A 13178-nucleotide genomic window follows, 5' to 3' on the forward strand; every position below is an offset into this window, starting at 1 on the left:
CAATGAAAACATTCTTGTGGCACAAACCTTCCATTCTGGTATTAGATTTTACTTCTCCAATTGAAGCAGAAGACCAAGCAAAAATCTGTGGGCCCATAAAGTATAGAACCTGGGATCAAATCAAAATCAAAATGCCTATAATTCTGGTATTTCTGAAGCCTAAGATCGGAGAATTTTGAGCTTGAGGCCAACAGGGGTAAATACAAAGTTCCATGCTACACCCCACACTAAGCTACATGTCAGTTACACGCCACATACTAAGCTACATGTCAGCTACATGCCACATACTAAGCTACATGTCAGCTACACGCCACATACTAAGCTACATGTCAGCTACACACCCCACACTAAGCTACATGTCAGCTACACGCCACATACTAAGCTACATGTCAGCTACATGCCACATACTAAGCTACATGTCAGCTACATACCCCATACTAAGCTACATGTCAGCTACACGCCACATACTAAGCTACATGTCAGCTACATGCCACATACTAAGCTACATGTCAGCTACACACCCCACACTAAGCTACATATCAAGACTCCGGCTCAAAAAGGCAGGGCGGGGTTGCTCCTAGAATTGCAATTTGCCTGTGGTTGCACAGGTGGCAATTTGTGGTCAGCCCATTTGCATGCAAACAGCATGTTGGTACAGAAGCTGCAGAGAGTGCTAGAGATCGTGGAGTGCAAGCTTCTCATTTTCAGAAGAAAAGGACTGGCAATCATCTGATTCATCCACGAGCATATGACTAGCTAGCAGTAAAGCCTGTTCCCATTTCATCACACATAAAACAAAAGGTTTAGAAGGTAAAGTTTTTTTTTGGTAGAATTAAAAAAAAATCAAAAATATACATGAAAGACAGGAAACAAATTACTGTTCTATATAACCTACACATCCAAATATTAGAAACACTTTCAAAAAAATAACTTTTCTCACTCAAAGTATCTGTCAAAGATTCTAGGTTCCTGATAGGACAAAAGAAAGAAAACCGGTGTTATATAACCAAACAAATGCCAAATCCTAGCTAACTGCTAGGCATGGTCACAATGCCTGTCAATCCAGTTTCCTCAGCAACGAGCTATCACAGAAGGATCAAAAGTTCAAGGCAGGTGTGGACAATTTAGTAAGAATCTGTTTCAAGAGAAACATTTAAAAGGCCTAGTGTGGTACAACTCAGTGGTAAATTTACATGGCTCTGGTCTCAGTCCACAAAACAACAAACCAGTCCTAATAGAGATCTGACCGCCATGTTAATTAACATGCTGAATTCCAATGGAGTCATCCTGCATAGCCAGCTCTGTATCGATCCCACTCAGCTTCCCAACAACTATGAATCTAACATGCTTTCAATCACATTTTCCACGAGAGTCATTAAATAAGATAGGTCAAAGACACATTTTCAGTGTTGACCAGAGACCAACAAACTAACAAGCACTCGTGAACAAGCAGCCAGAAGCCACTTAATTATAAGAGTCATCCTGTCTATTCACGTGTGGTCCCTCAAAAGACTGCTAGTCTGTACTTCAGTAAAGCAATTCAAAAGATAGCAGCAGTACTACGGCTACTAGAGAACATGGTAACACACAAACCATAATAAACTCTTATCACTAAGAGCCAGTTTCTATAAGGAACACATTGTATCAATTAAGTTATATAGGAAGACTATGGCTAGGGAACATTATATTAAAGAGTTTAACATTTAATATACAGGAATGCTAGCAGAGAATAACAATACTAAATATATTTGTTTTTCTTTCCAGCTGTCTATCTCAATTTTAGCCTGCGAAAAAGAAAACACAAGTTAGTGGGAGCTCGTGCTAAAACTCCAGCACTCAGGAAGCTGAAGCAGGAGAATTACCATAACTTAGCTCAATGAGTTATAGCCCAGTCCAGCCTGGACTACAGTATGTGAGACACCACATCTCAAACAAGCACTATAAATTCAAGTGAGCAAATCAAAATATAATGTGCCATTTGCCAAGCCACACTTCTTTCCGGTACCCCAGTTACATGGCTGTCCCAGTGTGACTGTCTACTGAACACCATAGTGTTTCTCTCCTTGTGGTTCTTTCAAAATGGCACTGCCTCAGCCTTCACTACAGCAAACCATCAGAGAGCAAAAGCAACTACATTTCCCTGCTACCCTCCACAGAGCTAAGAGTTTCTAGCTTCTGAATGCGTGGGGAAAGCCTCTTTTTCTTCAGTAGTTCTAGAGAGCCCCACCCAAGTGGGTCATTTGGTTCTGTTTCCCCTTTCAGTACTTGGTGTTTCTTTGTTCTCTGGCTTGGAGTGCTTCTAAGGGAAATCCCAAGATCACTCTTTTGTATATACAGGTTCCCTTTTCTCTGAGTTGCTTTAAAGACTTTCCTCTGTATCTGATTTAATAGCCTTTTAATTTTGTATCACAGTGTAATTTTCTTCATGTTTCTTCCACCTGGAGTTCATTTAACTTCTTGGATGGGTAGACTGACAGTTTCCACCAACCTTGGAAAATTGTCAACTGCCATTTCTTCAAACGTTTTCTTCTCTCTTCCTTCCAAATATACATATATGTTAGGCAGCTGTTCCATAACTCACCCATGCAACTGATTTATACTGGTCTTTTTGCCTTCTGTATATTTCACTTTGGATAATTTCTATCACTAGTTCTTTATAAGCTTACCAACCACTCATTCTGTAGCATTAAATACAGGGTTTCTATCAGTGTGGAATATCATTAGATATTGTTATTGTCACTTTGAATAACTGATCTGAGTCGTGCTTTTCATGCTGTTAACTTCTTGAACATATGGAATATATTTTTATCAAAGCTGTTATAAGTCTACAGATTGACTTTCCTCCTCATTAAGAAGTGTATTTTCTGCTTCTTTGCATATATACTAGTTTCAGTGTGAATATGGGTTGAACGATATGTATGTATCATGGAAACCTAACTTTGGTGTGTGTGTGTCCATACAGATAAACACACACACACACACACACACACACACACACACACACACACACACACACACTTGTTTTTCTTAAACTTCTTAGATACTGTTATTCAAAACTTAAATTAGTGGAAAATGTAATTTTGGGTCCAAAAGCAAATCCTTTGGGGTTGTAAACTTTGTTAGGTAGGACCAAAGAAGAATTTAGTTGAGAGCTACTTTGCTCCCTTAATGAAGTAGTATCCTTGTATGTAACCTGTCTTATTTTTTTATATCTGAAAATCATTTTGTGCATTTCTTTTAGTTTGCTGTTGTTATTGTCATATGGGGTGGGGGGAGACCCAGGTCCCACTATTCATCTTCACATAGGAGGGAAAAACCCAGTGCCTACTACTCCGCCACAGTAAAAAACAAAAGTCTGGGTGTATTTCTGGACTATTTGCCTTTCGGGCCAAGAAACAGTATTTGATAGATCCATGATTGTGTGATAAACATGTCATCTATGGGACTCTGCTGTTCAGTGAGAGGCTCTAGCTCTCCTTTAATTTGCCCACAGAAAAGTAAAGAAGGAAATGAAAGTACTTGGGAACTGCTGATGTGCTCTGATGCGGTCCTATTATTCCCACTCCGGCTACTCTTCATTCAGACTTGAGGACCTGTGCTGATTTCATTTTAAGTTGGTATTAAAGCTACTGTTTATTTTGTATTAAATATGCACATTCTGCATTTTTATAAAAAAAACTTCAGAATCTTAACACAAGCAGTGTTAACAAGTCTACATTTCATTTAATGCTTTAAAAGTCAACTCTAAAGTCACTTCTTCACTCACTTATGTTTTTTCAAAAAAAAAAAAAAGGGTTCTGCAACTTATCTAAAGGGCAACCATGTTGACTGACAGCATTTGGCAATTGAAAAAAATACACTGCCTGTCATTGCTTCTTATTACACTTGGCATCCAAAATTCTACAAGGTAACATTATATATAATTTGGCCCAGAAAAACAATTATGTTCTTAATGGATATAGTTAAAATCTTATATTTTTGGTTGTGAGCCTAGCCTTTAACAGCTGAGCCATCTCTCCAGCCCGATATAGTTAAAATCTAACCATACTTCTATATACTAACAGTAGTAGCTTATAGGCAAAAATACAAATTAATTAATTCCCTCACTAGAAAACACTGCCAACTTCAATTTTAACTGAGGACACTTCTATGGGTTCACCTTTCTCTTTTGAGAAGGGACATTTACATTTTTTTAAGTTTATTTTTATGTGTTTGAGTATTGTACCTGAATGCATATCTGTGCCCTGTAAGCATGCCTGGTGCCTGTGGAAGACAGAAGAGGGTGTCGGATCCCCTGAAACTGGAGTTACTCATGGTTGTAAGCTGTCGTGTGGGTGCTGGGAACTGAGGCCAGGTCCTTTGGAAGAACAGCCAGTGCTCTTAACCTCAGAGCCTCTTGCCTCCCTCTAGTCCCTTGCTTCCCTCCAGCCCCTTGATTGTCTTTTTGCTCCTCATTTCCTACTCAGACACTAAGAGCCATCAGCATTCTACAGCAGAGACAACCACAGTGAAAGACCATCAGGTGGAAGGGCTGTTGCTGCAGATTTAATCTTTTAAAGTTACACTTTCCACGTCTGGAACATAAGTACAAAACGTAAGTAACAGAACTGAAAGGAATACAGCATGTGACTGCTACAACTCCTGAATTGCCTGAAGAGGGGCCTCAGGGCACTATCGTCAACTGGGAGGTGCAAGGCTAATTTAAATTGAAGAGAACACCTAGGGTTTCAACATATATTGGATACCAGGTAAACTATTAGCCTGAGGTAGTTCAGAGCTCATGACTACAATGTATCCATTCTATGATCCCTGCCTGTGTGAAGCTAGGTGTCCAGCAGTCCCTGTGGTAAATAGCAACTCCTAAGGGAAATCGACAGAGAACAGGAGATGAGGATGGCCGCCCTCCAGCTGCCTCCACAGTGGGAAAGCTGTCTGGAGCCCACCAAGCATGCACAGACCATTAGTAAACAACTGTAGCTACGTATGAAGAAGATAAATGAGTCTCTACTTGTCTGCAACACTTTGAACAACAGCTAAAGTTATTGGGATTTAAATCTTTGTTGTTTAGCTGTAAGCTCGGGAAATTAGGGCTGGGGCAGGAGGACTATTGTGAGCTTGATACAGTAAGTTCCAAGCTAGCTGGGGCTAGAGTGAGACCCTTTTGCTAAAACAAAGTCACACGGCTTGAGTCTACTGAAGACTTAGCAGACATTATTATGACCTACAGGTTTTCTAAAACACAGTGAGACCCAGAGGCATCATGGAAAATTCAGGTTTATAAATGTCTTGCATAGTATTTTGATGGCAGAATAAGCTAGCAAATGAATTATTTTTTTACACTGTAATTTTTTCTCAGACTGTGCAGTTTCATAGAAGCAGGAGGGCTAACATCCTGTGAAGACATCTAGAATGTACTGCTAAAGTGTTATGACTCGCATTCCTGTAGTATGAAGAGTAAGTAGAACGGGTAAAGCCAGGTCCAGAACTCAGTATTACAGTTTTGCAATCTACTTATATGTATTTAAGTATATGACTTGGGCCTGAAAATGACCCAAATTATGCTATTTTAAAAGGCTGAAAATAATTAATTTTAATCTTTATACTAGCACGTGATACCAAAAGGAGCAAAGGCTTCAATTTTAAGAGCTAGCATTGCCAGCATAAGAGTTTATAGCAACACCTTGCATTGCTAGCTTTATTTTTGGTGTTTTTACAATGGTGGGAACTGAATTCAAAACTTCACACACATAGGTAAGTATTCTAACCACTGAGCAACACTCCCATATCTCAACCATACTTGTAAATTAACAACTCTTCAGAGTCATTCTCCAACTCCCACATGTGACCTTCTCGTTCCTATTTTATTTAAGCTTCAGTTCTGAAGAGGATTATTTATTTGCTGAAGCATGAGAAGACTGTGGCCCACAAGGATGCAGATTTAAGGCATGCCCACGTGAGACCTTATCACCTATGAAGGTCTGTTTTGGTGCAACCATACCTAGTGCAATTCTCTAAAATACAGAAGATACATCTCCTAGAAAAATAACCACAGGCATTCTGTGTGTGCGTGCCTGTGTGTGTGTGTGTGTGTGTGTGTGTGTGTGTGTGTGTGTGTGTGTGTGCGCGCGCGCGCGCGCGCGCGCGCGATTTCGCCCATGCCTGACTATGTGGTTAGAGGTTGGTGACTCGGGTATTCTCCTATCACTCCCCACAGTATTTTTGAGAGAGCATCTGTTAGGCCAGAGCTGGCTGTTTGAGATGACCAACTGACCCTGGGATCTGCCCCTCTCCACCTCATACCCAGTCTGAATTTTAGGTGGGTGCTGAAATTCACATTTAAGTCTGGGTGATTGCTCAGCAAACATTATCCACTAAGCCATCTCCTTAGCTCAAAATACCATATTTTGAAACAGACAACAGCTTTGAGTCTGTCAACTTTCTAATGTAGGTTAGTCTTTCCCACTTAATAACTCTGTGTCCCTCAGTCACGAGTAAAATATTGTGCCAAGCATTGGAGATAGAAACCTGCATACAGTTCCATGTGATGTGAAAACACTGTACTGAAAGTCAGTACATCATGGGAGAATTATCATTTGGTTCAGTCTGAGGGCTTCAAGAAGATGATTAGCCTCGTAATACACAATCACTGAATTAAAATTCTGAAAACACGGTTATTTTAGATAAAATCTATAGGTAAAAACAAAACAAAACAAAAAAAACCTCATCTGGTAATCTGTAAAAGCAAGACACATGTAAGGTTTGCTCAGAAATTTTCATTCTGATGTAACCATAGGAACCCAAGCATGGTACTTGTAAAGTCTTCCTAGATGGTTATGTTGTGCAGCCTGGGCATAGAAACTACTGTCTCAGACTAGGACACGCTGGCTGAGCACTTAGGAGGATCCAGAGGTTAAGGTCATCTTCAGCTACACAGCAAGTTTGAGATTAGCCTAAGGTACGAGAAACACTGTGAGAAACAAAAACAAAAACACCTAAAACAAACAACCAACCGCAAACATTAATTAAGTCATTGCAAGTCTAATAAGAACATAGTGAAGACTGGTGAGTCCCTAGTGCTTCGGGAGAACTGAAAACACCAGTCTCTTGGAAGGAGACCAGCGCTGAACAGGAAGAGTGGCGTAAGATTGAGGAAGACCTTGAAAAACAGGCCGAGGAGTTTGAATTCTATCCTCACAAAAGAGGGACACACTTTGACGTAATATAAAAATGACCTCAGAGAATGGTTCTTGCAGATTGATAGGCAGTGTGCCCTGAGGCTTCTAGGCCAGGAATGGTGAAGGTGAGGAGGACACACCCAGATCTCCAAGACAGTCCCTGAGTGCAGCAGGCATTGGAAATTCTGCAGGTTGTTTTTTTTTTGCAGGACAACATCTATCTTGCTATCATCCAAACTAAAGGTCAGGTTAGTTGTTTTGTGTGTGTGACAGGATATTGCTATGTAGCCCAAGATAGCCTCAAAGACGTGCTCTTTCTGCTTCTGCCTCCAGTGTGCTGGGTTACAGATATGCAACATCTTACTAGCACCTAACTAATTTTATAAATCAATGTATCTAATACTGTTCTGTATATTTTATGAAAACTAGAAAAAGAGTTCTGCATGTTTTCACCATAAATTGCAAATGTCTAACACCATTTCAACATTATATAATGTATAAATGTACTGAAACATCATGGATTGTAGCTACATGTATAATTTTTACATGTCAATTAAAAAGTCAAATCAAAATATATTTAAGTGTTGCTGCATTTACAGAAAAGATAACATATCCAAGAGAATATGTATCCATTTATGTTAGTTTTCTGGAGAGAAGCAGTACTCAAACTCTTGTGCTCTCTGAGAATTACCTACATAGCTTAAATCCAGTGAAGACAAAAGAAAAGATTAAGATAGGGATAGGGTAGAGAGCTTAATATACAGTACCTAGGTTCAATTCCCAGCACTGAAAATAGATATATATTGTTAAGAAAATATTTTAATGTTATTCCACTTCATAATTAATGAACCAACTAGATGTTTTTGAGCCTTTTAAAAACCATTATTTGGCATGAAAACTACTGGAGGTTTAGAAGTATGATTACTTTTAGGTTTTTTTCTTAACAGACAGCAATAATTCTGAAAACAACAGGTAAAGTCATAGTCTGTAAACTCCATAGCGACTTTCCACTTGTAACTGTGAGTAACCACAATTTTAAAATACACTAGAATCCAGACAACATTAATAATCAGGTAACGGCAGCCAAAACACCAGCAGCTGAAAAACAATGCATTACTGGCCAAGCCCCTCCGACCTAATGATTTTACCTCGGTGTTCCACAGTATAATCACATCTCCGCATGAAGACATGTTATGGAGATTAACACTGGAGCGTGGCATTTTCCATTTTATTAGAACATAATAAACACACTGTAATAAACACAACATAAAGACAATTTGGGACACTGAAGTTCACACTGAATACCACATTACTGGGAACACCAAAGGTATAGATCTACGTTACACACTAACCTCTGCTTAGGTGTCCTTCATTCTGTCACTACCACTTCCCCCAGGATACAATTTTACCATTTCAGTCACGTTACACTTGAACAACATAAAAACCACATATGCATAGGTCTGGGTCTGGTGCTCTTATTGAGTCTAAAGAGCAACATTTAAGATATTTAAGGCTTATATTAGCAAATATGTCTCTTAATCATCACTGTGAGAGAGAGAGTGAGAGAGAGAGAGAGAGAGAGAGAGAGAGAGAGTGTGTGTGTGTGTGTGTGTGTAGGCCAGAGGTTGATAAAGCGCCTTCCTTTACTGTTCTCCATATTATTTTTGAGATAGATTCTTATGCCGAATCAGGAGCTTAAAAACCTGACTGCAACAACTGAGCAGAAAGCCCCAGAGACCTTCCTGTCTCTGCCCCCCAGTACTGGGATTATAAGCATGCAAGGCCCTGCCAGGCTTTTCTGGAGGAGCTGGGGATCAAACTCAATAAACAATTTGAGCAAAATATAACCGAGGGCTGAGATACAGCTCAGTTGGCAGAGTGCTGGCATAGCGTGCATAAAGCCCTGAGGTCAGTCCCCAGTATGAATATACTTGGTGCAGTAGGGCACATCTGAATTCTCAGCACTCAGGAGATGGAGGCAGGGGATCTGGAATTCAATGGCACTGGCTATATTATGACGGCCCTGGCTATAACCATAAGAGACTGTTAAGATGATGATGATAATGATGATGATGATGATGATGATGATGATGGAGGAAGAAGAAGGAAGAAAGACGAAGAAGGAAGACGAAGAAGGAAGAAGGAAGAAGAAGGAAGAAGGAAGAAGAAGGAGGAGAAGGAGGAGGAAGAGGAAGAAGAGGAGGAGGAGGAGGAAGAAGAGGAGGAGGAGAAGGAGGAGGAAGAGGAAGAAGAGGAGGAGGAAGAAGAGGAGGAGGAGGAGAAGGAGGAGGAGGAGGAGGAGGAGGAGGAGGAGGAGAGAAGAAGAAGAAGAAGAAGAAGAAGAAGAAGAAGAAGAAGAAGAAGAAGAAGAAGAAGAAGAAGAAGAAGAAGAAGAAGAGGAAGAAGAAATCATTAGAAAAATCTGTTTAAAAAAATACTTGAGACAATCCCAAACAGGTTATCTGCCCCAGTCTTACATTAAGAATGAAGCATGGACTACCTTAGATGTCTCATTAGGTAGAAAGCTTTTGCCACCAAGCCTTAAGACCTGAGTTCAATCCCTGGTGCCTATATAGTAGGAAGAGGTTCCACAAGCTGTCCTCTGACCTCCACTTGTCCCCCACCCACCCACAAATAAATGACTAAATGTTAAAAAAAAGAAGCACAATGTTAATCTTTTTATTTTCATCTATCTGCCACAAATTTATCCAAATGTTATTATTTTTAAGGTACAAATAACTAGTCCTTTTCTTTAAAATAAAGGTCATTTTTCAATAATATGAAATCAATAATACATGTTACATGAAAATTTTAGGAGCTGTTTGCAATTCCTATTAAAGATATAAAAGCTTAGGCTGGAGAAGCAGACAGTATAGCACTTGCCTAGTATGACTAAAGCCCTTCCTCTGACCCACCAATATCACACATGAGCACACCGAATGCCTAAATAAAATAAAAAAAATTTAAAAAAGGTCTGATGTAAGATGGACAGAAACCTCTAACAGATAATACCATTACTATTAAATCTGACTTGCAAAATTCTGTGCATTACAGGAAAAGCAAGCTGTCTTATGGGTTAATGTGATAAGACAAAACTGCAACACCATTTTACAAAAAGATAAACTTCTAGAAGCAGAACAGGAGGAAAACAAACTCCTATCCGCCAGATCTGGGCTTCCTTGCACCACCGTCACCCCAATAAAAACCTAAGTCTGAGTTTACAGAAAATAAGGTTTCATTCAAATTAAGTCAAACCACAAATCCATAAGATAAAATTCAGTAAAAAGGTTTTTTGTTTTAAACTTTAATTGCAAGTTACAACCAAAACAGAGATCATAATCAGTCAGGTTAAAACATGTGACTTACAGAGCACTGCCACGGCCCCAGACTCGAACATGAGACATTCTTCCTTATGCCTAGTTTCCACTATGAGGCTGAACGGTGGGGGATCCAATTTGTGGTAGATTCGAAATCCTTTGCTGAACGCCATTCTCCTTTCTTCAGAGGCAGCCCTGTGAAAACCAAGCCCGAGGACCTAAGGTTTCCTTCTGCTGCAAGGACTGCTTAGGCATCCTGAGGTCCCTCCCTGACAACTTCGATGGGGGTAGGGGTAGAGAAAAAGAGAGCTCAGGGGTGAACGATTTATTCCAAAAGATAAGGCGTCACCAAATTTTTACCAGAAGGCAAAAGGAAAACGTTTCCAATTCTCAGATACAGCAAGGCAAGGCAGGGCAGGGTTTTAGCATCGTTGGTCCTAGTTTGGATAAGGTGAATTTCCCATTTAATTTATGTTTACCCAAAGGAAAAATCTGGAGCGTATTTTCAGTTGCGGTTGTTTATCAGCTTCCTGCTTCACGATTTGTCACTACTGGAAGGGAACTGATGGGGAAACTTCAAGCCGATCCTTAGGCGGAAAAGGCGAGAGGATGGGAGGGAAGGCTAATCAGGATGGTTCAAAGCTCCCGAGGGGGCCGGGGAGGGAAGGATTATCACACCGCGGACTCTCCAGGGCGGCGGCGAAGGGCAGGGAAAGCCACACAGGTGACCGCCGCCTCCTGTCCAGTCACGAAGCTCACCGTGACAAATAGATCCCACCGTCACTCAGGCAGTTCCCGGGCGGCCGGGGAAACGGAGGCACCGGGCAGTCCAGCGCCTCCATTACGCACCTCAAGAGATGCCCCGGAGCCGGTGCTGACTGGGTTCTTTCCCGCCCGCTGGGTGACAGCCGCTGTCACGGCAGCCGCCCGCCGCCCCGGGGTCTCCTCACAACCCGCTGCCCTCGGCCCTCTGCTGCCTCTCACCGCTTGCGACCCGGCTGCGACGGCCGCCACCGCTCAGGAAGCGTCCACCCACCCGGCCGGCTGCCGCTGGGTCTAGCCCGGGCCGCTCCCCGCCCCCCCTCCCGCCGCCTCACCTCTTCCTCCGGCTCCTCCTTCTCCTTCTCCCGCAGCCGCCGCCGCTACAGCCGCCCGAAGCGTCACTTCCGCTCCAGCAGGTCCAGCTCTTCCGCATTGCGCCGCTGCCGGGGCGGAAAACCCGCCCCTTGGGGTGAAGGGGCGGAGCCGTTTCCGCCCACGCGGGACCGTGCAGCGGAGCCGGGCGTTTGCTGGCCACCTAGTTTTTGCGGCCGATGCGACTAGGGTCCGTGAAGCCTCGGTCACCCCGGGAGTGGACGGGAGGCACGGCCAGGGGAGCCGGCAGAGGGAGGGTCCGGCCTCCTCGCGTGGAGCCCTCTAGCTCAGCCCTCCCCGCGGGCGACAGGGAGGGACTGCAGGAAAGAACTGTGGGGAGCCCGTGTTGATTCGTGCTTGAGTCGGGCATCAGGACCACCCCCTGCCGCCTCCGCGGACCCGACGGGCGAGTGAAAGGCGGGGGATGGTCTGCACCCCGCGCCGGCTGGGTGGTGCTCGAAGAGCTGTCCATGGTGTCTGTCGTCAGGGAGGCAGCAGGAGACTGTTCCGGTGCGTTCTCAGAGCACCAGGGGCTGTGGAAGTGTGCTCAACTAAATGTAGTGGAAAGTGGGGGAAATCAGCAACCAGAAACTCAAGGCAGTAAAACAAAACATGGCTGTCACTTACTGCTGTACCAATTTGCTAACGGTGGATACCAATACCAATTGGTACCCAAAATTTGCATACCGATTTTATAGCTAAGGGTATCACACCGCTTCATACTATAATTTTAAATGAGACATTATGCCTATAATTTGTGTCCAACAGAATTATTCTGCTTATACTTAAGAGACAAAAATGGGAGGAGATTGTAGTCAATAGGGCTTTAGAGAGGAATTGAAAATCCGAGGAACACAGCAGTCATGTTTTCATTTCCAGTTGCTTTCCCCTAGCCGCTTCCCCTTTTTACTTTCTTCCCAAAAGCACAATTTAAATATGACGTATTGCACAAAACCATTTCCTCTAACATGCTATCATGTGACTCAACATTTCTCTATTTGAGAAAAGACAAATCCACCCAGGTTCTAAAATATTAAAAGCAAACTAAACATGAGAGAAGCCACCTCCAGCCAAGGAGAAACACATTTGGCTTCAGTTCTGAGATCTTTTTCACTTAGTAGTCTCCTTAGAACAACTTTTGTTTTTCGCTATGGTTACAGTAACCACTAGCTTACAATAGTAATTGCTTGCTGTGAGCTGTGGTTTGTGATTTTCCCTCAAGAAGTGTCCATTTGAGGTGGGAACAGTCTAGGAATGTTTGAGAATGGGACTTTTCCTAAATGTGATGACTGTATATGACATACACCAACAAAAAAGGATTCAGGAGAGCTGGCCAATGAATTGTAGTACCTTGGAGGTAACTTGTTTTTTGAGACAAAGTATCACAGAGCCCAGGCTGGTGTGCCAACCGTACCTGGTTTATGTGGTGACAGAGACTGAACCCAAAGCTTCATGCATACCAGACAGGCATTCTACAAGCTGAGGGCATCCCAGCCCTAGGGATGTACCTTTTAATGACAGCTGAAATCACCCCAAGTGGAGCGGTAATCAA

The 13178-nt window shown here is 42.4% G+C and overlaps 1 protein-coding gene across 50 annotated transcripts in view; it reads right to left on the minus strand.

Moving 5' to 3' along the window:
- The window catches only part of Synj1 (synaptojanin 1), a 76939-nt gene extending 64992 nt beyond the window's left edge, over positions 1 to 11947 (minus strand). For 34 of the 50 annotated variants that reach the window (XM_087577106.1, XM_087577135.1, XM_087577099.1 and 31 more), the window contains exons 1-2: positions 11590 to 11947; positions 10542 to 10687 (exon numbers count right to left, since the gene is read on the minus strand). In XM_087577106.1, the coding sequence (XP_087433232.1) occupies positions 10542 to 10687; positions 11590 to 11687 (244 nt within the window). In that variant the 5' untranslated portion in view covers positions 11688 to 11947. 50 annotated transcript variants of the gene reach the window in all.
- Positions 11948 to 13178: the final 1231 nt, after the last annotated feature.

The sequence above is a fragment of the Rattus norvegicus genome, chromosome 11 (assembly GCF_021556685.1).
Source record: "Rattus norvegicus strain SHRSP/BbbUtx chromosome 11, alternate assembly SHRSP_T2T, whole genome shotgun sequence".
Lineage (NCBI taxonomy): Eukaryota > Metazoa > Chordata > Mammalia > Rodentia > Muridae > Rattus > Rattus norvegicus.